The 26,134-nt window shown below is 52.9% G+C and overlaps 2 protein-coding genes across 2 annotated transcripts in view; both read left to right on the top strand.

Moving 5' to 3' along the window:
- The first annotated feature begins 4,473 nt into the window (after nt 1-4,473).
- RBP1 (retinol binding protein 1) lies at nt 4,474-25,904 on the top strand. The gene is given in 5 exon segments (XM_008152631.3): nt 4,474-4,703; nt 4,705-4,822; nt 5,262-5,440; nt 24,072-24,173; nt 25,635-25,904. Coding segments are annotated over 5 exon segments (672 nt in total). The 5' UTR covers nt 4,474-4,484; the 3' UTR covers nt 25,689-25,904.
- RBP2 (retinol binding protein 2) overlaps nt 9,311-26,134 on the top strand; it is a 53,065-nt gene continuing 36,241 nt past the window's right edge. Inside the window, exon 1 of the mRNA XM_054708017.1 lies at nt 9,311-9,344. The gene's annotated coding sequence lies outside the window, so the exon portion shown is untranslated. The remainder of the gene's footprint in view (nt 9,345-26,134) is intronic.

Raw genomic sequence — 26,134 nt, 5'->3', positions numbered from 1 at the left:
ACTGGCCAAAAATATATTTTAAGAGTCTCATCACAGTGAAAACACAAAATTGATAATGGTATTGTTGGATAATTTTTTAATGAGCCTTTATCTTTTAGAGATACTTCTTGAAATGTTTCCAGATGAAATGATACAATGTCTGGTATTTGCCTCAAAATAATTTTGGAAATGGGAAAGGATGGGAAAATAGAGGAAACAAGATTGGCCAGGAATTAATAATTGTTGAAGCTGGTGATGAATCCATGGGACTTCAATATGTAATTCTATGTTTATATAGGTTTAAATTTTTCCATAATGAAATAGTTAAGGAAGCAAAAAAGAGTGAGAGAAGCCCTGACTGGTGTGGCTCAGTTGGTTGGGCATCGTCCTGTGCACCAAAAGGTTGCTGTTTTGATGCCCCATCAGGACACATGCCTGAGTTTCGGGCTCGATCCCCAGTAAGCCAAGCGGTGTGCAGAAGGCAGCCGACAATTGATGTCTCACTCTCACATCAATGTTTCTCTCTCTCTTCCTCTCCCATCCTCTCTAAAAATCCATTTTTTAAACTCTTAAAAAAAAAAAAAAGAGTGAGAGAAGAAAGGACGGGAGGGAAGGAAAGAAAGAAAAGAATAAAAAAGACACCCTTCCCATGCAGTGTGCCACAATTTGTAGAAACAATTGCCATGTATGGATGGCAGGTTGCTGACCTACATTTTCTAGACAGAAAAAAATCCCCAGGCCACCCCCCCCCAAAAAAAAAAAAGTGGATTTAAGATTCTGGGGCTTGTGGACATAGTGTGTCATTTGCACATTTGCATCATCAAAGGAGAGTGTCCTCAGTAGACCTTGGTGCCCCTCATTCCCTGTGGTCTCCTGACCAGCCCTCTCCCTCCCTGACATGGTGGACACAGTAAGGAAGCTTGTAGGGTCACACTTGTCCTTTCAGTCATTAACCTCACAGATGGCGCGGTGACAACTCGGGGACTGGAGCAGGGCCGCTCCCCAGAGTCATGTTTGCACACAGGAAAGGAGAAGATTTTACAGGTCTCCAAAATAAATGAGCCCTTGAGAGAGAAGCAGGGATGTGGTACCAGATGAAGGTTTTCTTTATGAGCACAAAGCGAGAGCACAAGGCCACCCGTCCCCTGCTGGGGGTCTCTGGGTGTGGGAGGCCAGCAAGGAGGGCGGGGATGAGACTCCAAGGAACACTCTTCCCCCAGCATTTTGTGAGGAGCATTTTTGAGGGGAAGGGGGTTGCAGGGGGTGGGGTGGTTGGAGCCTCAGGGTCTGCCCCTGGGTTCTCTGTTGCAGCCCCATTGCCTTGGGGAAGCTCCTGTGGGCCCAGCTGCTTGACCGCTCAACAATGTAGGTAGGACCGCCCACCTCACAAGGAGCCTGTAAGGATCATGGCCAATCCAATTGCGGGATCATTTCATGGAGATGGTCCCCTGAGCTCTAATGTATCCCCGTGGATCTGCTAAATAAGGAGCCAGCACATTTCCTCCCTGCTCCTCTGAGCGGTCCCCCAGAAGCCCCTGGGGGTCCTTGGCTTTCTCCTGCCTTCCCTCCCCGACAACCCAGAATTGTTCTTTGTGCCTCTCAGCACCCTCAGGGTAGGTCCACACTGGGCTGGTTCCCTTCCTTGTGGTGTTGGTAGGGCTTTGGGACTAATCCTGGATCTCATATCTCTGCTGTTCTTTTTAAAGGAAAGAGCCCATTAGGATGTCCTAGGATCTCTCTCTCTCTCTCTCTCTCTCTCTCTCTCTCTCTCTCTCTCTCTCCTCTCTCCCCCCCTCCCTCTCTCTCCTCTCTCTCTCTCTTCAATCATTAACAATTCTGCCCCCACCTCTATATTGCTTTGTTCACCTATCTCTCCCCTCCCCTGACCTTTCCTCCCTCCTCCTGACTTCTCTGATCCTGGCTGTGCTCACCGCCTCACTAATTGCCAACCCCACACAGATCCCCTCTCTCTTCTTTACACACTGTCCTGGGATGCTTTCTTAACACATCCCAGGTGATCACCCAGACAGAAAGCAGCTCCAAAAACTACTGCTTAATGGATTAACTTGGGCCTGACGGAGTGGGCAGAGCAAGGATAACCGTGATGAAACCTAATGCTTCCACCCTTCCACAGAGCACTCCCACTTCAACTCATTGGATTGAGCTCAATGCCCCAGAAGGGGGCACAGGCCAGCACCCTTCTCTCCTTGCCTCTTTCCTCACTTCTAAGGCTCCTCCAATAGCAGTGTTTCTGGAGCGGGACTCTGTGCCATGCCCTTTATATCCCTTTTCTCCTTTGCTTCTCGGAGTGTCCCCATTTTACAGATGGGGGAACTGAGGCACAGAGGGATAACCAGCTTACCCAGGGTCACTCAGGTAGACAGTGACCGCCAACTTCCAACCAAGCATCCTGCCTCTAGTGCCCACCCTCACACCCAGCCCCCAGCTGCAGGAAGCAGCACAGCCAGCACCGGGCCCAGCCCTCCTGGGAGGAGACCTGAAGGGCAGGAGTATACTGACCTTTCGGGGGACTAAACAAAGGCAGATGGGAATGGGCAAACCCCCCTGAATTAAGTGCCATGTGCCAGCTGGCCAATGGGGCACAGTGAGGTCAGGTGAGTAGGAGAGTTCCCAACCGGCCAGAGGAGGGCGGAACGGCCAGATCGTGGTTCTTTGGGATGGACCTGGGAGAATGGGGATGGTGAGGAGAGGCAGGCCTCTGCCTAGAGCATGAAGGGACTGCTCTGGGCACGGTAGAGGGCTGGCACTGGCAGAGCCCCGCTGTGTGCCAGGCACGGTGCTGGACATTTGGCCTGAACCATTTCAGGAGACAGCACAAAGGGAGAAGGTTGGGGAGGGTGAGGAGTCCATTCGGCTGAGTGGATGGTACAGGGGAGCAGGGACAGGAGTTTGGACTAGTTGGGGGTGACTAAGGACTGACGAGCTCACTGTTTAAGCCTTTGGCTGCACCTCCATCCCAGTGAGTCAGGCCAACAGGGAAGGAAGCCCAGCTAGCCCTGGTTAGAGGCCCTAGAGAACCAAGGCCAAGCCAGGACCCACCCAACCACTACCTGAGCTCTTGCACCTTTAGGCTGGGCAGGGCCAGGACTGGCTGTCCCATCACCTGGCTGTCCCACTGAGATGAGCTCTGGGCTGGCTAGGGAGGGACATGGAGCCAGGGCCTTGTGGGAGCCACTGGTGGCCTGAGCATCCCAGAGCCAGGAGGAAAGAGAGAGGAGACCAGCCTGAGGAGGGGTACAGCTGTCAGAACAGTGGGTCTCATCCAGGGGTGATCCCCCCACCCTCCCCAGGGGCATTTCACAATGTCTGGAGACATCTTTGTGGGAGGTGCCACTGAGATCTAGCCAGGGGTGCTGCTAAACATCCCACAATACAACCCCCGCCCCAACAAAGAATTATATGGCCCAAGATGGCAACAGACCCCAATGCAGAGTAAGGCGGGTAAGGGGCTGAACTCCAGGCCACTCCCTCGGATGAAGTGACCCTGCCCTCAAGAGGAGGCATTCTTTTCCTAATGCCGCCTGATGCATGTGGAGACTAAATCGTGTGTGTGGCGTGGGGGGTGTGGGGGGGGGGGTAGGGGCGTGGGGGGAGTGGGGGTGGGAGGGGGAGTGGTTGGGAGGGAGCCACTGTCAGGAAGAGAGAATGTATCTGCTGTTGCCTAGGCTGTAATTTGTGCAAAAAGCAATTTCAAAGAGATATTTAGTCTTTAATAGAGGGTCAAAAAGTCAGCCCACACGATGATGTCACCTCCTTGTTGGCAGAGAGAGAGGTTTGAAAGCACTGTGACAAGCACTCCAGGTGGGAAATGAGGTGTGATCAAAGATCTTCACTGTAAAGGCTGAGAAACAACATACATGCCCATGGATGGGGGACAAGCTGGCTAAACAGTGGATTATCCCGCAGAAGAAGGAGGACACTGTCCATGTACAGATATGGAAATGTCTCCAGAGTATATCAAGCAGAACATAAAGAAGCAGAGTGCAGAACTCTGGTGTCCTGCGCTGCCGTTAGGTGACAGGGCAGGAATGAGACCAGCAGTACATTAGTAATTGCTTCCATTTGGGTAAAGCAGTGGGTCTCAAACTTGTGCATGGGAACCGCCCAGAGGGCCTTTTTGGCCACACTTCAAGCAACAACCACCTCGCTTTTATTGGGGGGAGGGGGGAGGGCGTGGAGGGAATGTGGAGAGGGCCCCACTTTTCTCCCAAAGTAGAACTGCCCAGCCTGCCCCTTTCCGGACCCTGACTAGGCGTCCACCGGCCGCAGCGTTTTAGACAAAGGCCTATAAAGTGGCCTCTTTCCTTAATCGCTCCAGCAACCCAGAGAGACTGTTTCCCAACCGTCAATGGCCGCCGAATGTGAGCAGTTCGTGGTTTTTTGAAGGAATCCTGCAGGAACCGAAGAGTTGTGGCCAATAAAGCAACATGCCCCCCGCCCGCGCCCCCATTTCTTCCTTCGTAGGTGAGCTAACTGAAGGTCTGATGGAAGGTGGCCGCGGGCCATGGACAGACCTAGCCCTCCAACATCCCGCCCCCGCCCCCGCTAGGGAAGGAGGAGCGACGGCGACCCCGGATCCTCCCGCGGGCTTTGTGCGAGCTTGGAATCCAGCTGTCACCGCCCCACTGGAGGGCGCACATTTCCGGGCTGCCCACCGGCCGGGTCGCTTCGGTAGCCGCTGCCCCGGCAGAGCCAAGAGCTGCCCCCGAACGCTCCGCGGCCATCCGGCCCCAATCGCTCCCCCCCGAAATGCCCGTCGACTTCACCGGGTACTGGAAGATGCTGGCCAACGAGAATTTCGAGGAGTACCTGCGCGCGCTCGGTAAGCCTCTGCCCGCCGAGCTTGGCCCGGGGCGCCCCGCGAACCCCTCCGAGGCGCTCCTCCCCAGAGCCTGCGTGCAAGGGCGGCCGCCGCGCTCCGAGGTGGCCTGCAGGCTTGAACTGGAGGATGGGGGTTGTCGGGGTTCCTTAGTGGTAAATATCTGAGAGTTGGCTCTAGACGTGGATAATTTCACTGGGAACGCTGGGCTTGGTTTCCTAGTTTTTGTTTTTTTAAGGGTTAGCATAAGGGCGGAAAACTTTGTTGCAAAGAAGAAATTAAAGAAAAAGGCGCAGACTGGCTGCGCACAGACAGTGCGAGCGAGAGGGAACCCCAGCTGTTCTCCCCGGGGGCGGGCTCCTCGGGGGGCCCCTCTGCCTTAGGAGCAGTTCTCTGAGTTTTCCGGCCCACTCTTTCCCCCCTTCTGCCCGGCCCCCTGCAGATGTCAATGTGGCCTTGCGCAAAATCGCCAACTTGCTGAAGCCAGACAAAGAGATCGTGCAGGACGGCGACCATATGATCATCCGCACGCTGAGCACTTTTAGAAACTACATCATGGACTTCCAGATTGGGAAGGAGTTTGAGGAGGATCTGACGGGCATAGATGACCGCAAGTGCATGGTGAGGATTTACTACACCCGCATCTCCTGCCCAGGGGGCGCCTGACCAACGGCTGGGCTAATTCTTTTGAGAGGGGAGCAAGGGCCCTTGTATTCTTAGGGATCTTGGCCTGGTGCCCCAAGTAGGCAGCACCCACTCATCCAGCATCCTCCTCCGTGCAAAGCGGATGGTTATAGTTATAAAAATTTCGGCTTGTTTAGTCTCTTCTGTGGCCCGACATGTGCTTTACACACTTGACTCCACCTAATCCTCCCAACAACCTTTGAGGGAGGTCTGAGCACACCCATTTAACAGATGAGAAAACAGTCTCAAAGAGATGAAGTAACATGCCTGGAGCAGCATCGCTAGGGAGGGGTGGGCTGGAATTCCAGGCATGTCTGTTGACTGTTCTCTTGCTGCACTCTGGGTGGTGGAGGAAGGAGAGAGAGCAGGAAGGGAAGAAATAAAGAAGAAACACAGGAAACCCTCTTGAAGTGTAAACTTCCCATATGACCTAGCATGAAGCCACTCTGGGAAGCAGGGGCCACCGGGATCCCTGCCAGAAGCCTGCTGACCTGCCCCTTTCTGTCCCCAAACTGGGATCTGGCTCCTGACCATCCATCCCCGTCCCCACTGTCTTCCACTCTGGGATCCATCCCCGTCCCCACTGTCTTCCACTCTGGGATCCATCCCCGTCCCCACTGTCTTCCACTCTGGGATCCATCCCCGTCCCCACTGTCTTCCACTCTGGGATCCGTCCCTGTCCCCACTGTCTTCCACTCTGGGATCCATCCCCATCCCCACTGTCTTCCACTCTGGGATCCATCCCCGTCCCCACTGTCTTCCACTCTGGGATCCGTCCCCGTCCCCACTGTCTTCCACTCTGGGATCCGTCCCCGTCCCCACTGTCTTCCACTCTGGGATCCGTCCCCGTCCCCACTGTCTTCCACTCTGGGATCCATCCCCGTCCCCACTGTCTTCCACTCTGGGATCCATCCCCGTCCCCACTGTCTTCCACTCTGGGATCCGTCCCCGTCCCCACTGTCTTCTACTCCATGATCCATCCCCGTCCCCACTGTCTTCCACTCTGGGATCCATCCCCGTCCCCACTGTCTTCCACTCCATGATCCGTCCCCGTCCCCACTGTCTTCCACTCTGGGATCCGTCCCCATCCCCACTGTCTTCCACTCTGGGATCCGTCCCCGTCCCCACTGTCTTCCACTCTGGGATCCGTCCCCGTCCCCACTGTCTTCCCCATCCCCACTGTCTTCCATCCCCACTGGAATCCATCCCCATCCCCACTGTCTTCCACTCTGGGATCCGTCGTCCCCACTGTCTTCCACTCTGCGCTGAGGAGCTTCCTTTGAACCTTGCAGCCAACGCCTGCTGGAAAGGTCAGCTCTCTGCAGCTCCAGCCAGAGGCTGCAGCAATGGGGGAAGGAGGTGGAGACCCGCCCCCACGGGTGGGAAGCTGGTGACCAGGAGACCCCAATTAGCGCTGCCACAGCAAACTCCGGAAGGTCAGCCCCGGACCTCCATCAACATTCTCTGGTCACTGGGAGGTCAGGGTACTCGGGTCTCGCTTTCACAGTCTTGGGCCCAGAGCTGGTTTCTGCTTATTGATGAGGCCCTCCCTCTTGTCCTCCCCTCCCCCCTCCGTTATTACTGGGGTCTGCTGTTTGCCCTGCGCTGTGTACAACCCTGTGAGGGAGGGGTAAGTCCCCCATGTTATGCCATAGCAGGCTCCCCAGGAGAAGGGACTGGCGAGAGATGGGATCTGAAACCTGGGTCTTTGGACTTTGAAGCCCAGGCTCCGGCTCTCGGCCAGGTTCCTCTCTGCTGGGAGCCTGTGCAGAAACCAGATGGCTGAGACTCGTTAGGACAGTGGTTGAGGAGTGCTGGTGTCTGGGATTGAGGAGCCCCAGGCCTGGAGGACTCATCCTCTGTTGTTGATTCATCTGAAGGCAGTCAGGAGTGAGTGGGAGCCTGCTGTCTGGAATGATAGCAGAAGAGGGGGTGGCCGCCCTGGAGTGTCCTTGAAGAGGCCAGTAGTGGGAGAAAACACTATTGTGTCTGTAAAGACCCAAGGCCTCTTAATCTGCCCAGAGGCTCTGTGGGAAAGGTCTGCCATGGTGAGGTGGGGGCCCTGCCCTGCCTTTCAGACCTCTGCCCACGATCCGCCCCCTGGCCCGCTGCATGGAATTGCACTGTAAGAACAGTCGTCCCCAGCTCACTCTTGGGGAACTCACAGAACACAAAAAAAATCTCTGTTTATTTTGGGTCACCCACAACCTCTGGAATGTGTTGGCTTGAACCTGGCTAATTAGCTTCGCTCTTTTATTCCCTCTATTAATGCGGAAAACATTCATTGATCACCCAGGAATACTAGCTAATACTCGTGCTTACTATGTACCTGGTACTGTTCACATTTTATTTTAATTCCTTCTTCACAACATTTTACAGATAAGAAGATGGAGGCAGGACTTATTGTGTGGTCTCTGGTCAATGGCAGAGGGAGGATTTGAATTTGGTCCGTCAGTACCAGAGTGCCTGCCCTTAACCATTTCACTATACCCACCTAACTACATGTTAGTAGTCACTGCTCCAGCGGCAGGGACACAGCCCAGCACGCACAATCCCTGCTGTGCGGGGACTCACAGTCTTTGTGGTGGAGACACACAGTTCAAACACTGTGAGATCAGTGGTGACAAAGGGAAGTGCACAGAGGAGGGATCCAGAAGAGTTCTGGAGAAGGTCACTGCTGTACTTGATGATAAAAGAAAAGGAGGCCCTAGCTGGTTTGGCTCAGTGGATAGAGCGTCGGCCTGCGGACTGAAAGCTCCCAGGTTCGATTCTGGTCAAGGGCATGTACCTTGGTTGCGGGCACATCCCTAGTAGAGGGTGTGCAGGAGGCAGCTGATCGATGTTGCTCTCTCATCGATGTTTCTAACTCTCTATCCCTCTCCCTTCCTTTCTGTAAAAAATCCATAAAAAATATATAAAAAAAAAAAAAAAAAGAAAAGAAAAGTAGGAAGGGAGGGTTTTGAACACAAAGGAAGGGACACGTGGCCACCTTCATTTCTTAACCCAGCAGTAGGACAGTGGTAGGTGAGCAGATCAGGGACCCCAGCAGCTGGGCAAACCGATGACATCGGGCAAGACTCCTGGTCCCTTCTGCTGTCCCAGGACTCACTAGATGGCCACTCGCTTACTTTGCTGTTGCCCTTTGGGGCGGGACGGCCCCTCTGCCCAGGCCTGCCCTTGGCCCCCGCTTCGCCTTTCTCTCCTGACTGCCCGGCTGGATGGCAGGCCATAGTGAAGAGCGTGCTGTGGGAGGGTTAGAACAGAATTACAGGAACTGCCAGCCTGAGGCTTATGAATGGAGGGGAGCTGCATGCCAAGATGCCACGCTGGCTGCGGTCTCTGGGCCCTCAAGGGCCTGAGCCAGGTGGTGGCCCCTTCTGCTCCACACGCTCTGCACCCAGTCCAGCAGCTGGGAGGAAGCAGTTTGTTCTCAGCATCCGGTGGCTTCATTCTAACGTGTTCTTCCCAGCACATTACAAAGGTGTCAATTCTCACCTGGGATCATTCATTCAGGTGGTGGTCATTCCTCTCTCGGTCCTACAAGTATTTTGAGGTGCTGGCTCTATCTTTGCAGCCCTTTGTTACTGAGATGAATCATATGAGAGTCCTGTCCTCACGGAGTTCAGGATAGTGGGGGAGACAGGCCACAGCAGCCAGTCATACTGTTATGTGTGCCATGGAGGGAGGAGAGGCAGAGAGGGACCTCTTCCTGGCTCTGGGAGGTCAGGAGCAGTTCCCACAGGAAGTGGAGTCTAAGCTGTGGCTTGAAGGATAGACAGGAAGTCGCCAGGCAAACAGGAAGAGGATGAGAGGAAGGCCAAGGCCAAGAGAGCAGCACTTGGTAAGTGCTATTTCGGACCTATCCCACACCATGCCCTGGACTCAGTGTGGGGTCACGGAGGTAGCACGGGCTCCTGGAGCCCCCAGGCCAGTGGAGGAGACAGATGCATCTTCAGACCGTTGAGCCCAGTGTTGTGATGGAAGCACAGTGGGCTGAGGAGCATAGAACTGGGGTTTGGGGGCAGTGGTCATGGAAGGCTCCCTGGAGGAGGTCACACTGAGTGAGGCCTTGAAGGACAAGTAAGAATTAGGGCAGACTTGGAGAAAAGATAAAGCATTCCAGGCAGAGGGAACCATATGCACAAAGGCCCAGAGGTCAGAAAAGCCTGTTGGGAGGAGGTTTCAGGAGGTGAGAGAGGTGCAGTCTGGAAGACTTCAGTGTGGCTGGTGTGCAAAATGTGGCCAAAGGAGAGAAGTGATGAGGACTTAAGGAGCCCACAGCCTCAGGGAGCCCTTGCAGGGAGAGAGTGGTCAGCCAGCTGGGAGAGGCGTGGTCAGCCTGCTGGGAGGGGCGTGGTCAGCCTGCTGGGAGGGGCGTGGTCAGCCTGCTGGAAGAGGCGTGGTCAGCCTGCTGGGAGAGGCGTGGTCAGCCAGCTGGGAGAGGCGTGGTCAGCCTGCTGGGAGAGGCGTGGTCAGCCTGCTGGGAGAGGCGTGGTCAGCCTGCTGGGAGAGGAGTGGTCAGCCTGCTGGGAGAGGCGTGGTCAGCCTGCTGGGAGAGGCGTGGTCAGCCTGCTGGGAGAGGCGTGGTCAGCCTGCTGGGAGAGGCGTGGTCAGGCTGCTGGGAGAGGTCAGGCTGACATTCCTCCAGGAGATTCCCTGGCTCAGAGATCTCTGACCCTGCCTCTCTTCCCTGGGAACAAGATAAGTTTCCTAGCCAGAGGGTGAAATCTGGCCTGCAGATGTGTTTTGTTTGGCCTGTGCAATGTTTGAAAATTTCAAAGCCAGTTGCCAATTATTGCCAAAGATTGTAATATTTCATAGAAAAAAATCCATATTTCTAGCTGTTCTTACCAAAAAAAAAAAAAAAAATCAAGATGCTAAAAACACTGGGTGCCTGATTATGTCTGTGCCATGTGGCTCCCTGAGACACTGTCACAGCTGCCCCCCTAGATGGAACAGTCTCCAGTTTGCGAAGTCGGCTCACCCCACCCTGTTCCCTGAAGTCAAGGATCAGCTGGCCCATCCTCATCGTTGTGCCTTGGGTTCCTGAGCAGCTCGCCAAGCGATGGCTCCCTAAGGGCAAGCCAGCAGCAGCAGCAGCATCACAAGAAACAGGTTCTCCGGCCACGCCCCTGGCCTGCTGAATCAGAAACTGTAGGCATCGGGCCAGCAATCTGGGTTTCACTGTGCCCACCAGGTGGTTCTGATGCAACTAAAGCTTTTGATCCATTGCTTTGGAGTGAAGAAACATCTCTGTGCCTGCGCTTCTCTAAACCAGGTGTAGAGAGCTGTGTGCCGCTGGCCGGTTTCGTCCATCATCTGACCCCTGTGGACACTGCCATCCATGCCCAGAACCACCTGAAATGGCTCACGGCCTCTCCCCAGGCTGAGGCATGGAGGGATTCAGATCCATGTAGCCAGAGTCACTCACAACGTTTTCAGTCTGTTCTGTTCAGCTCTGACATGCCCCACAAGCAGCAGAGGCTGTCATTTTGGTGGAAATGTATAGACGAGACCCAGGTTTTCTCCCCTGCCTCCTGCACGCCTTTATCCATCCGGATGAAATCTCCAGCCCAGTTTGAAGCCATTATCATTTATTGAATCGAGCAGTTGTAGGCTGTGGCAGGGTGGGGGGCCTTGAAAAAGGAAGGTGCCCCTCAACTTCAAATCGTGTCCCCCACTCTGGGGCCAGGGGATCCCTGGGAATGAGGAATGGCGGGGTTCTTTGTTCCCAGCTCCCCTCGCATGAACAGCTGATTCCCAGGAATCACAGCCAGCCTGCTCTGCGTGGTGGTGGCAGAAGGGCCATCTGTCATCCCACCATGGACACCGGGTCAGGTTTTCCCTGGAGGGGGTGGCTTTGTTCACGCAGGAGCCTGGCGCCCCTTCCTCTGGCCGAGGCCTCGCCTTCATATTCAGCTCTGAACTCAGGATGACCCCTTCCACAGAGCCTGCCTTCCGCTTCCAGCCTCCGCCCCTCTGAGCGGTCCTTTGTTTTGATTGTAAAGGGAAAAATCCAAATAACAGAGGAGAGAGCCAGTCGACTGAAATGGAAAGGACCCCTTCCCTCTCTTGGCCTGATTCCCACTCCCCAGAGGTTACTCCTGTTACTGTTTCTGGTGGGTCTGTCTGGAAATCTTCATCTATTAATCACTTAATTAGTCAATATCTCTAAAGCCAAAAAGGAAGGAAGGAAGGCCCACTTCAAATATTGGTGGTGTTTTTTTAATTGATGAGAGAGAGACAGACAGACATCGATTTGTTGTTCCACTTATTTATACGTTCATTGCTTGATTCTAGTATGTGCCCTGACCGGGGATTGAACCGACAACCTTGGTTGTATCAAGACAATGCTCTAGCCCAGTGGTCGCCAACCTTTTGGACCTCATGGACCACCAGTGGTCCACAGACCACCAGTTGGCGACCACTGCTCTAGCCAACTGAGCTACTGGCCAGTGCTGTATATTGGTTTTTCACTCAATGATATTTCTTAGGCATCTTTCTATATCAGCACTTATAGATTTTCTGAATTCTGTTCCTTTTAACCATCTATGTTTCCTTCCCTTCCCTCCCTGACTTTCTTGCTTCCATCTGTCCATCATCCGTTCATCCATCCATCTACTTATATGTGGTATACATGAAACCCACCAAACTGCTGTTAACACTTGGGTATAAACTCTTGCCAGCTTTCTGATCCTCTTCTTGACTCATTAAAGAGATTTTTTAAAAACACAATGCCAATGGCAGAAGTAACTCCCTGGGCTGCAGAGCTGAGAATGCCGTCGGATTTGGCAGCTCGTGGGAGCTGCCTCTGCCCAGATCAGGCCCCCAGCATTCGGCTGGGGCCTTTCCCGGGTGGGAACACGGAGTTTCTTTCATGTCTTAGCTGAAGTTCTCCGACCTTTGAAATCGTGTCAGCAGCATGCTTTTGAGGATTACCAAAGGAAGAATTAAAGCAACCCAAATAAAATTCACAAAGTAGCTTTCAAAAATCCCACTGGTTTGTTAGGTGTTTTTTTTTTGTTAGGCTGCAACACAGGAAAATAGCATGTACTCAGTTCTTACTAAGTGCCATGCCTGCACCAAATGATTTTAGCAATTTTCCTCTTTTGGTCCTCACAACTGCTATTCTTCAGTATCATTACACCCACTTTACAGATGAGAATCTGGGCTGACAGAGGTTAAGAACCAGCTGGTGGCTGAGGAGGGCTTCTAATTAGATAGTCTCTGTTACAAAGCCTCCCATGGAGCTCTGCTGAGGCCTGGCACTTACTGTGAGCCCCATCACAACCTGGAGGTAGCCGGTATTGACTAGGCGTGACGATGTGGGGAAGGGTGACTTTAAAGATTGGCACAGTGCCTCTGTTTTCACATCTGCAAAATGGGCATCATGACTGCTGCTTACAAGGCACATTCTGAGGACCATAGAGATAGTACAGGGGACTGAGCCTTGTGAAGCCACAATGCTGTGTGCAGCAAAGGGCCAGAGCCCTCTGATGCCCTAGACTGAAGGTTTACCATCCCAGTCTCTGAGGATTTCCAGCCCGTCACTGTCACCCCAGAGCCCTGGCTCCACAGGGCCTGGGAGCAGAGAGGTGTGTGTGTGTGGGGGGGGGGGGGGGGGGGCAGGAAGCCCCTCCACTCGCCCCTGCAGGCATCCAGAGTCAGTAAACTGATCACTGCCCTTAGGGCCCCATTTCCCCCATGGAAGTCTCTGGAAACCAACCCCTCCAGCCCAGGTCCTATTGCAGACATTTCACATGTTATTGGGATTCATTCATATTTGACTTGGAGCTGATGGGAATCTCAGAGAGCAAGGACCATGCCTCCATGCCTGGTTCACAATAACTTCCTCCCTGGGAAGCATTTTTGTTGCTGTCTCTGTTATATAAATTGAGTTGTGCTAGAACACACACACACACACACACACACACACACACACACACACACACACACACAACCTTGTCCTCCAAAGGGGAACCCCAGGTCCCTGTCCTGCTGCCTGAAATGCCTCCATCAGAGCACAGGTATTTTGGTTAACTATCCACAGACCACTCTAGGTGCTCCTTTAATATGTAAATACCTCCAGGTGCTAGCTAGCCGCCTCTAATGCCTGGGTGTCAACGCGTCTCCTTCCTGCCTGCCTTCCCCTTCTTTCCTGGCTGAGGATCCTAGAACAGCATGGGAGCACTCTGGGGAAGAACTGTATAAAGAAGAGGGGCCTGAAGGCAGGGGGTAAGGGTGCAGGGGAGCCCAGGCTGCAGCACCCACCTTTGTCAGCCTTGCAACAAACTGGCTCCGCCCTCAGAAAATGAGGGGAGACATCCCCTCTCACAGTGTGCAACGAGTCAGAAAAGTCACCTTAGAGATCCCCTTATGCCATAAGGCTTATGGGATTATAGTCCAGGAAAATCATTCAAAAGAAAAAAACAAACTATCTATTCGGAGGAAGGTATCTGTAGCTGTGTGGTAATAATCCTTAACGACCCACCCCACGTGAGGGCCACTACTCTGTGGCAGGCCCTGCCCCCAGCGATCCTAGAGGGAATGCTGCTCTCCCATTTCACAGACAGACCTAAGGGCCTGCCCCCATCACACTACTGGGGACTCGCCTTCAGATCTCAGGGACTCCTTCTTTGTGTGGTTTACAGAACAGGCTGCCTCCTGCTGGTGTTCCTAGGTGCCAGATGACCACGGTGGTTAGAGTGACAGGCGTTTTAATTCCATAGAGCACCACATAGCCATGTAAATGATCCCCGTGAAGATAAATGAAAAGCGTTTATGGGCAACCAGTCAACAAGTTCCACAGCTTAGTGTCTCTTTCCCCTTTCCCCACCCCCACAGTTCTGCCTACCTCTTGCCTGTAGTAATGATAACAACATCTCTCGTGCTTACTGCGTGCCAGGCTGTGTTCCGTGGATTGTTTTATTCAATGACTGCAGTATCTTCACATTGGTCCCCCTTCCACTGCCCTCAACCCTGCAGCCCAACCTTCCCCTTCTAAAACGGGAATCTGATCATGCTACTCGAAACTCAACACCGCCAGAAGCTTCCCAGGGCTGACAGGCAAGGCCAGGCCACACCTGCCTCTTTAGCCCCATTCCCTACCTCACACCTTATACTTTGCCTCCCCCCACCTCCCTTCCCCCACCTCACCCTTTGCAGGTGCTTTCACTTGCCAACCCCTTTTTGCATTTCTCTGCTCACTTCCCTGGGATAAGGCCCCCACCTCCTCCTCCAGGAAGATAAGTTCTCATTGGTCAAGACCAGCCCAGGCTTAACTGCTCCATCAGTCTTGTCCTGACTCTCCATCCTCATTCTTGCCTTCTCCTCACTGCTTCTCTCTGCAGGTGCTGCTACCCGGGTACCTGTGACACCTATAATGCATCTGAGACTCCAGACAGTGGGGCCTACACCTTTGTATCCCCAGTACCCAGCACCAGGGGCTCCAATGTGCTTGTCAAATGAGTGTTAAGTAAAAATAGCAGGCCCTCAAACAATACAAATGGTCGCCATCGATCCTATCACTGCAAAATCCACTTGCCATTTAATAATAGCTAAAGCGTGTCCCTATTTCCCACGTGCTAGGAATTCGAAGCAATTTCCCCGCATTCGTTCTTTAATCCTCAGGATTCTCTGATGAAAATGCCAGAATTCTTCCTGTATTATCCATGAGGACAATGACAGAACAGGTGTCTTGTCTGAGATCAGGTAGCTGGCAGAGCAGGGCTTGGCTCCTGCTGGTCTGACTCTAGATTGTCACTAGAGAGAGATGACATCGTTGTTATGCTAAGGGGTCAAAGCTCTGGATTAATCCCTCTGTGAAGCTCTTGAAGTCTGAAATGCAGTGTCCCTCTGCAAAGCGGTCGTGTCGGGGAATGGACTCGTCGGGTGCAGAGGAGTGACGTCTGGTTTGCCGTCCCCGATAGTGGAGGCTATTTTGCAGGCCAACAACCCCAGCTTCAAGGCCTGAGGGCAGCTGCTCCTGGCTCTCCTTCAAGCTCTTGCTTGTCCACAGCCCAGCTCCCTTTGAGAGAGGGCCTTGCAGTCTGGCTGATTTTAGCTCTGGAGCCAGACTGTCATCTTTGGAATCTCATCTCTGCCACTTATAACCCACTGCCCTTAAGCAAGTTACTTCACCTCTCTGTGCCTTTACTTGTCTGTGAAGTGGGGATAATTATACAGTAAGGGGTACCTACTCCCTGGGGAGGAGTAGATGCAGGAAAGCCTCACACAACTGCTCTAGCGATATGCGTTACTAATTCTCGCACCTTGTAAACCATGTCCATTAAAAGACAAATTCTGGGGCCGGAACGTGTAAGGGGACACCTGGCCATCCAGAGAAAAGCTAACAGGGTCCCATGAGCGGAGGTAGGCCCATAGACACAGGCCGGGCAGGGCAAGGGCCGGGGAACTACTGCTTTCCAAGGATTGTATGTGCCCGGCACTGAAATTGGTCCTCACAGCCCCTTGTTTCATTTCCTCCTCTGGCTCTGTCCCGTGTCAAGCGCGTTTTGCAGAGGAAGAAATGGAGGCTCAAATGTGGAGTAAATGGCTTGAGGTCACCCAGCTAGAAGGAGGTGGGCATGGGTTGGAGCTCAGGCCTGCCTCTGTCCTGCCCAAGGCTCTCATTAGGTCTCTCCTGAGTGCCCAGCTCCGGCAGGAGAACTGCTGCCCCGTGGCTGGGCCAGACCCAGGCCCGCAGCCTGCAGTCGGTGCTATCCCACGGTGACGCCATCCATGGCAGCACAGTGGTCCTGTGGGCACAGGGGGCAGCGCAGGGTCAGAGTTGGGCAGAAGGGGGTTACACCACGGCTGATGCCCTCGCTGGCTGTGTGGCCTGCATGATGACCAAGTGCACCGGGCCTGAGAAAGTCGGGGCCCTGTCACACCAGGGGCTAACCCCACTTTATAAGGCTGGCCTAAGGCAGAATGAACAGCCACATTGCCTGGGCTATCTTGTCTTAAAAACTGGGTGTTCATGGCCTGAAAATTAACAAGAGTGTCCCTACTCATTCAGCCAGTGGTGATGTGCCTTTTCTCTGCCAGAGATTCTAAGGTGGGACCTGGCACCCTCTGGGACTAAAAGGACCCAGACCCCTGACCTGCTCCCTCTTTCCCGGTTACCGAGCCAGCATCTCTTACCTCCTGGGAGCTGTTTGTTTCTATTCTCCTTGAAAGATTCAAAAAATAGAGGAGGACTCTGCCTTTCAGAGCCCCTCTGAGCCTTGTTGGCAGGACGGAGTGCCCTTATGCCCTCCCACTTCGGATGGGCCTGGTCATCCTTGCACTGGCTGAGGAGCAGAGCCGGCTCTGCCTGCCCGAGAAGCAAACATCTGGCTCCTCCATTGCACCAGGCTTGGCTGGTGGGGCCACAGAGATGTGAGGCTGAGGGAGAGGAGAGGCTGTGAGTGGTCTCCCAGTAAATTCAGGGGTGGGAGGTGCAGGCTCAGGCTCCATGGAGGGTTATGCCAAGAGAGTCCAGCCAGGCAGTGCCCCTCATGTCGCCCTGCCCTTCCTGCATCCGTCCAGGCTGTGCCCCCTGCCTGAAAGTCTCTCGTGCTTCTTTTTCAGTTTTTACTGTATAACCCAGCCTTTAGGCAGTTTTTGGTGTCAATTCCAGCATTACCTCCGATATTACCTCTTCCAGGAACCCTTCCCTGCTGGACCTCTGTCCCCACGTCAGAGGCTGGTGAGGAGGCTTCCCCCTTGCATAGCTACATGCCGGCACCTGCCTGTAACCAGCACGTCCCGTTCTGCTGGAATCCTCTGTCTGCTTGTCTTCTTCTTCCTCTGTTTCCAGCACCTGACGCTGGTGTGCAGGCGTGGAACCCACAATTGCTGAATGTTGTTTCCTTGCACAGAACCGCGCTGCAACAGCCTACTGCTCATCCAAGGGTCAGATCAGGGCATGGCAGAGCACAGTAGGCAAGAGTGCTACTAGAGGGACATCTCATCTCCCCACTTCCTGGGTGCATGACCTGGAAGCCTCAGCCTCCACATCTGTAAAATGGGGAGAAGCATAACTGCTCCAGGTGGCTTAAGGGATCAACTTGCTGCGACCCATGTTCTGTTTAAGGTCCTGCCGGCACGTAGTGAGTGTTCAGTGTGTGTTGTTAGGATAGTGATGGTGACAGTGATCCTCTTCCACCAGGAAGCCTTCCCAGCATCCAGGGCTGGGCTGGGTGCCCATCTCACATCCCAGCATGGATTGCGGGTGGGGTCCATGTCAGTGTACACATCTGCTTCCCTGCAGGCAGAGCCCAGCCTCAGGGCCACCCTCAGTGCTGGTCCCCTAGGACTGCGTGCAGTTCCACAGGAGCCCTGCGACCATCTCCAGCCCCATTGCCCTCCTCCGCACCCAGAACCGTGGCCTCATGGGGCCTCGGGATCTCTGGCAGTTTTTTGTTTAAAATTGATTCTGGGTACTTTCTTACATGTTTAAGGAGTTTTTAAAAACAACATGTCAAGAAGAGTCTTAACATTTTTTGGTTATGTTTTTTCGTTATTTGTTTTTGTTGTTGTTGTTGTTTTTGAGCAAAGACAACAGAGTCTTAACATTTTATCATTGTGTTTGCCCTAAGAATTAGTTATCATTTGCTATAAGCATCTTTGCGGTATTGGAATTGCATTTTTCCATGCCCACAAAGGCCTTTTTGTGGCTTCGTTGGTTTGTAGTAGTTGCTTTTAACAGCATTTATGTCCCTAATTACTTGTTCACATTTTAAGGCCTTATTAATTTAGTTTTAATCTGCTTTTAGAGTGAATTGGCTTTCCTTTCGCATGTGCTGATTTTAGATAATTGCCAGCCCCCTAGGAATGGATCAGAGGAAGTGGAGCCAGCCCAGCCACTCAGCAGCAGCCTGGCCTCACGGCAGCGCGTGCCCTCCTCAGCCAGAGAGAAGTGGGCTTACGTGATGGCTCGACTCCTAACCCCGAGGTGGCTTGGGCTGGTGACTTAACTAAGCTTCATTTTTATCAGCTTTAAAGGTCAAGTGGAACACTATGGAACCCTCCCCGCACAGCACTAGGCACCTGGCAGGTTCTCTGTGACCCTCCTTGCCCTTCCCACAAGCTCCAGAGGCTGAGAACTTCCGCATTGTCCCAGGAGCCCTCAAAGGGTAAAGCACACTTTAAACTCAAACTCCAGGAGGAATGGCCAGTTGGCATCGTTTAGTAATCCACATCACGTGTAGAAGTACACTGTCTGGTTTTTTCAATTCATCCCCCAAATTTAAAGAGCACAGGTTTGGAGTCAGACCTGCGTCAACCCTGGCTCTGGCCTCTGCAGGCAGAATCACCGTGGACAAGACCTGCCCTGTTAAGCTCTGGCTCTAAAACCACAGAAAACAAGATCCACTCCCAGCCTCTGGGTGGTGCATAAGCAGGGGGCCTCCTAGAGCTGGGCGGGCAAGTGTGGAGGGATGAGTGGGTGATCGTCCCCCAGCCCCGCTCACAGGAGCGGGAGTTGGGACATGTGGGAGCTGTAACGAATGTCACAAACGCTTGGCAGCCAACTTGAATCCCGCTCGTTGTGGTTCATGCCCGGTCACTGCCAAAGATGAATCCACTTAGTGGGAACGGTCTGTCACTTCTGGAACAGGTCACTTGCACGGGGCAGGGCGGCTCGAGGCCGCCCTGGGACATCCTTCCTCGGGCGCCTGCAGGAGTCAGGTTTTCCGTCCCTGGTCCCCGTGCAGCTGTGCCAGCTGGGCTTTCTACGTGGTCAGGGGAGCCAGACAGTGGCTTTTAAGGGGACAGTCCTCTGTCAGCGTGATGCAGAGCTGTCTGCATTCATCCGTTGGTGCATGTCCTTTTGGGAAAGCTGCTGACAAGGCCGAAGTGTTGGAGGTTATTCATTTTTAATAGAAAAGTTAGACTGGCTTTGCTTTACAACCAGCTGCTCTGGGCTCCAGCCCATTGGCAGGCTTTTAGGTGGTCTGTGCGATGAGAATTGCGGTTGAAAGGGAGCTGAGGATAGCCATACTTCCCCCCTTGTCCTTGGATTTGTCTGGGCTTCATATCCAAGGTGACGTCCCAGAACTCACGGGGTTGAGGACTGGAGGCAGCACTGCCATCCCCGTGTTTTGTACCATGTCCACCTCAGCCCCCAGAGCAAGCGTGTCAGACACAAAGGCTAGCACGGGCCAAATAAACAAGGTGTAAGTTCATGTGGGCCACAACAAAACAAAAGCTTCAACTGTCATAGAAACGTAGGTTTATTTCGATACAGACAGGCTGAACACAAAGGGCTGAAATAAATGAGTCATCATTAACATAAAATAAGAGAACATTTTAATGAAAATTAATATTTTTTCTTGAACATTAACTTACCAGACACTGAATAACTGCACAAATTAATAAGCGTTAACGCAAATAAACCTGTTTTTCTTGTTCTCCGAAAGCGAAATATTTCCTGTTGCGCACACCAAACAAGTCAGTCCAAGACTAATGATGTGGCAATCGGCTGCTAAAATATTCGCTGCTAGTATTAGTGGAGAGAAATGGTGCGCCTGCGCGTAAGGCGCATAAGGGAAATGAATACAACACGATTATAGTAATCAGTCATTAGCGAACGTTGTAGTTCGTTATTAATAATTATGTATAACAGGTTATTGTAAAAATTAAGTTACGAAATTTTTATTAAAACATTTCTTACATACGTTATATTGGCTGGGCCGCAAAAATATTCGTTGTGGGCCGTGAGTTTGACATGCTTGCCCCAGAGCAGTGGTCAGCAAACTCATTAGTCAACAGAGCCAAATATCAACAGTACGATTGAAATTTCTTTTGAGAGACAAATGTTTTAAACTTAAACTTCTTCTAACACCACTTCTTCAAAATAGACTCGCCCAGGCTGTGGTATTGTGTGGAAGAGCCACACTCAAGGGGCCAAAGAGCCGCATGTGGCTCGAGAGCCGAAGTTTGCAGACCACAGCCCCAGAGCATCTGCCACTTGAGAAGCATCAGGAACACACTTTTGGCTGAAATTTCCCCCGTGAGACCCCGATTAAATGGACTCTGCAGGGTGAGGGTCCAAACTAGAAAACTAGACTGAATGAGATCTGGGGTTCCAGGACAAGCTGAGCCCCTGTCCCAGACCTCACTGCTCCGGGTCTAGCAAAGGTGGCTGCCTGCCTCCTGCAGAGGCGGCCACAGAATGGCCTCTTCTTGGGCCCCGGGAAGGTGGTTATCAGAAGTTCTGTTTTGTGTCATAAGGGAACAAGGGACCATTGTTTGTTACCCATTCCCCTTTGCAACATTGCCTTTTTCCTTCTTCCCTCTCCATTGTTTGTAGGTGATCAGCCTCCTCCCTGGCTCCCCACCCCCCTTTTCTGTTCTTAGGATAAATCTGATTCTCTGGGAAATGGATGGTTTATTCCCACAGGACACAAAGCTTAAAAGGAAACTCCCTCCCACCACATTGACTGTGGGGCAGAGGCAGGAGAACTAAGTCACGCTTCTGGAGTCATCACAGCTATCTGTGGGAAGTCTCCAAACAGATCTTCTGCTTAACCCTTTGCACTCGCTTGCTTTTTTCTCGATTCCTTTATTCTACTCGGGATTTAATTTTTTAAATACCCCAGATTTTACAAAGCGCAGCAGTAGAATAAAAAACTGGAGTTTCTTCTCATACAAACTTATTTATTTGGATTTTTTTTATATTTCAAATTATTGATACTTTCAAAGAGTAATTTTAATCTCGACATCTGAGTGCAAAAGGTTAAACAAAGACTCATTCAATTTTACAGCAAGCGGACACAGCCCTGCTCCTTGGCGCCCAGCTCAGCAGGCGGCACGGCCTCCTGGTGGTGCGACATCTCTGGGAAGGGAAGGAGCTCCTGAAACACTTAGTCGTGATAACTAGCAGCCCCATCGGTCTTCACGAAAGACTTTAGTTATTGTCCAACTTCAACAAGCAAATCCCATTCACATCTGAGCTCTGCCTCATATGCCAGCCCTAATTTTTAAAAAGCAGAAATATATATATGTGTGTATCAGTAGAAAATAACACTAGACAGAAGTCTAGATGTTAGAGTAATTATCTCTGAAGAAACAAGATCCCACACATTCTTTTCATGACTATGTTCTTTTTAGAGCATTTCTTGTGTTTTCCGGTACAGAGGGTATGAATATGCTCATTGGCGGCCCTGTTTCCGGTAGAGGCAGAAGTATGTACATCGTAGCCGAGAGCCAGTGAGTCTCTCTTGGCCTCTGATGAGTCTGGAGCCCTCAGTGTGCAGAGTAGACTCTGGATTAGCACACGCAGAGCAGCTCTGTTAAGGTGTTCATAGGAGCTCCTTGAAGCCCAGAGCTGCCTGATTTCTCAGTCCCCTCTCCCCTTCACAGGCCGGGGATGGCCAAGGCGGCCAGTGAATGGGCATCTTGTCTTGTGACTTGAGGTCATGACCCATGACAGCCCTCGTCAGACATGAACTTCATTATGTTCTGACTTGGAGGTGGGACCTTCTCTCGGGCTTGGGGCTGGATATGTGCCTCGAGTGAGCTCTGCAGGGGAAGAGCCACCCCCACCCCAAGTCCTCCTGTGCCCCATCACCCCCAGGGGACATGCTTCAGGGGCAGAAGTCGGATTTATTCCTGTGCAAACAAAGGTGGGGGAACAGCTGGCTCCACCTGTCACCCTTGTGCATGTGTCTCATTGTGGCGTCATCCCAACAGCAGAGGGCAGTAGTGATCAGCAAGCCCAGGAAAGAGATGGGTTACCAGCTCTCCTATAGGGGAAGGTGGTCCTCCTATAGGGAGGGGCCACACTCACCCCACACCCATTCCCAGATTTCTCCTTCTCCCCTGAATCCTTATCAGGCTGTTGCTGACTGTCCTGACTCAGCTGAGCCAGGGCAGGAGCACCAGAACCCTAGACCCTACCGCTGTACAGCTGGGCCCCTGACCCCCTCGCATGACAGATGGGAACACTGGGGCCCAGAGAAGGGACTTGCTCAGAGTCACACAGTGAACCAGGGGCAGACAGTTCTAACTGCTCCAGGGGAGAAGCAGGCCCCAGTGGAAGGGCTGTTCAGAGGGAGGCGGGTGGCTGCAGGTAGGGGAGATGCCCACTGCACCTGTGCACAGGCCCCAGCCTAGACCAGCAGCTCCTGGGTTGTCTCACCTCTAAATTCCAACACTCTGAGCCCATATTTCTGGGTGGGCCCTTTGCTGCTCCAGTAAAACCATGATGTCTCCCATCCACACAGGCTGGGCCTCCTGCGGTCTGTCTTCCCTTCCGCACACCCAGCGCCTGGCAGGGTACTAAGTGCTCAGGGAAGATGTGAGAGCTCAAGGTGGTGGGTGCGGATGGGTATCGAGCACCGACAGGACAGGGGACCTCCTTCTCTCTCCCCACCCTCCCCGGGAACCTCCCGCGGAGCTTCCTAAGCACGTCTGTGCTGTCTCGTCTCTGGGCCTTTGTCTCAAGGTGGTCTCTCAACAGCCCGCTCCCCACTCTCCCTTCCTCTGCTTCAGCTCCATTCTTCTGTCGCTCAAGGCCCAGCCCTGGAGCCTCCTCCTCCCAGAGCATCCCCTTCCCTGAGGCTCATCTGGATTCCCGCCACCTTGGTCTGTAACTGGTGACCCTGGGCCACTAGGGAAGCTGTGAGTTCAGTGGGGAGGAGGACGTCAGGGCCCTGCAGGTCTGTGTTCCGACCTGGCACGGCCACTGCCCATCTGGGTGAACTTGGCAAGTCTCTTAGCCAGATCTGTGAAACGGAGATGCTAATCCATGTTCCACATGGACAGTCAGGAGGATCTGGAGACGCACAGGGAGTGCCTGCAGGAGCTGCCATTCCTGCCTGCAGTTGGTATTTATATCTGGGTTCTCCGTAAGATGAACAGCTCTTTGGGGGCAGGAGTGTGGTCTTTTTGGTGTCCCAAGACCTTGCAAATGAATGAATGAATGAATGAATGAATTCTGGGGATGGGCAGAATTCACCGTCCTCCTCCCAAATCCCTCCCCCACACACACACCCAGTGTGCACTCAGCCCTCGGAAGCCCCTCCTCCCTTCCAGCCCCATTCTCAGCCTTGGCTCTCATAGCCCCGCCTCAATGACACTTTCTCTCCTAATTACCCTTTTAAATGAAATTTGTTAAGGTCTATGTAATTTTTAAACTGATTTGCATATTTTAATTTTATTTTAATTTTTTGTTGTTGCTGTTAATCCTTACCCGAGGATTTTTTCCATTGATTTTTAGAGAGTGGAAGGGAGGGGGAGAGACAGAGAGAGAAACATGGATGTGAGAGAGACACATCAATCTGTTGCCTCCTGCACACGCCCAGACCAGGAGCCAGGGATCAAGTCTGCATCTGAGGTACCTGCCCTTGACTGGAAATCAAACCCAAGACCCTTCAGTCCTCGGGCCAGTACTCTATCCACTGAGCCAAACTGGCTAGGGCTGATTTATATATTTTAATAAGAGCACGTGATGGATAGGGAGTATTAGGCGGCAAACTTTCTGTGAAATTGACTGGATGATCCATTGGGGCTGCCTTTCCTCCAGCCCTCAGGGGGGTGCTAGCTCAAGACTGACATAAACTGTTTGTTTGCTTGGCAGACCACGGTGAGCTGGGACGGGGACAAGCTCCAGTGCGTGCAGAAGGGTGAGAAGGAAGGACGCGGCTGGACCCAGTGGATTGAGGGTGACGAGCTGCACCTGGTGGGTTCCTGGGGAGAGGGTGGGACAGGTCCTGCTGTGGTTCCTATTTTCAAGATGAGGGCATAGAGGCTCACCTCCAAGTCACACAGCTAGAAAGTGGCAGAACTAAATGTACTCCCAAGTAATGTCTGTTTTCACCATGCCAACTGTGGCAGGCAAGCACCTAGGACAGTTCTCTAAGCTTCTCGAAGACATGATCTCAACAATCCAGGTTGGGGAGGAGACGCCTTTCTCAGCTCAGCTGTGGGCCCCACTCACCCTGCCCTCCAGCCTGGGACCTCTGGACAAAGCCACTTCTGCTCCATGCATTGCCTGGAAAAAGCACCCACAAACCCAGAGAAGGGACCTTAGCATCCAGAGGGCTAGACGTTTCCTCGGAGAGGAGACCTCTCATCACTCCTGTGCCCTTGGACTTCCCCATCCATCTACCTTCTAAGAAAGGACGCTGGTCCAGGTGACCTGGGTTCTAGTCCTGACTCACTGGGTGCCTTTGAGTAGGTACCTTCTTTCCTCCAGCTCATCTGCAAAATGCATCCTACCACATAGGGGTTCTGCAGAGATCAGGGTCTGCTAGAGCTTTGGGACGGGTACGGGCGAAGAGGCGCGAGGGCATTCTTTTCAGAGGCGGCTTAGGACGATACGGAGAGCCAGGCTGCAGTGCCCGACCTTGAGCATCTCCTCCCTGGGCCTTACTTCCTCAGCTGCAGAAGTGAGGGCAGCTGAGTGATCTCCACGGGCCTTTCAGCCCAATGGTTCTGTGGCTCCGTGACAGAGGGTGCAAACTGGGGGCCACAGGCCTCTAGCCTTCAAAAAAAAACCCTTGGGAGGGGTGGCAACACTGTGCTGCCATTCCCCCTGGCAGCCATCAGCAGGGCTGCCCTGTAGGCAGGGCATGGCTTTCTTGGCGATATTTCAGTACTACCTGGGAGTGTTTAATAATAGCAACTTCAGTACCCCACCCACTGAGATGCTGATAGAACTGGTCTAACCTGGGCCCAGGCATTTTTCAGACTCCCCAGCTAACTCCAGCATGCAAGTAAAGCTTGCAACCAGCGTGCTAGTTTGCCACCCGAGTCTGTGGCAACCTGTTGAGCCCTTTGAAGGGTCGAGTCTTGTGTCTGGACCTGATTTCTTCCAAGGCTGGGCACAGACCCTGTCCTGGGTTTAGGCCTGAGGTTCTTAAGAGTCTTTTGGCCCATTAGGGAGGCAGTGGGAGCATCACAGGGTCGGTCTTGTTGGTCAGCTCGGAGCCACATCAGTTTCCCAACCAGCTCTGTTCACAGGCTGTAGCCTCATGGACACTGATCCAGTTCAACCAACTCTCCAAGGAATTGGGTAGTTCAAACCAACTCTTGGGAAGAATAGCAGCCACTGGGTATTTTCTAAGTTGCTGCCCCTAGCTGTACTGACCCCTCGTGTGGCCTTCGTCTGGCCAATGACAAGCATCTGTGTTTGTTTCAGGAGATGAGAGTGGAGGGTGTGGTCTGCAAGCAAGTGTTCAAGAAGGTGCACTGAAGCGGGCAGACCTCGGTCTCGGGGAATGAGTGGCATGGGCATGCGGGCCAGGGTCCCCGCTCTGCACAGCATGGGGCAGAAACGTCCAGCCACCTCCAGGTATCGGTTAGCAGCCTGTCTCTTGGCCTTGTCCCTTTCCCTTTTCTTCGAACACAACCATCCCAATAAAAGTGCTCTCTGCTCAAGACGTCTCTTTGGAGAAGCTTCGAAACCCCACTGTGCTCACTGTTTCTCTGGGGCTTCGGAAGTGGGCTTCCTCTGGTGCCACCCCCGCCAGAAGTGGGGAGTTCCGCCACAGACCTGAAGGTTTAGTCATGATGGTGCACCTGTGTGATCTTTCCTCAGGGCGCTGGCTGGGGTCTGGGGTGTGTGGGCTGTCATCTGTGTGCCTCCCACACTCCGTGTCCACTCAGAGCCACAGTGCAGTGGGTGCCCCAGAAGCCGGA

The sequence above is a fragment of the Eptesicus fuscus genome, chromosome 18 (genome assembly GCF_027574615.1).
Source record: "Eptesicus fuscus isolate TK198812 chromosome 18, DD_ASM_mEF_20220401, whole genome shotgun sequence".
Taxonomy (NCBI): domain Eukaryota; kingdom Metazoa; phylum Chordata; class Mammalia; order Chiroptera; family Vespertilionidae; genus Eptesicus; species Eptesicus fuscus.
This window is presented reverse-complemented; position numbering and strand designations above follow the sequence as displayed.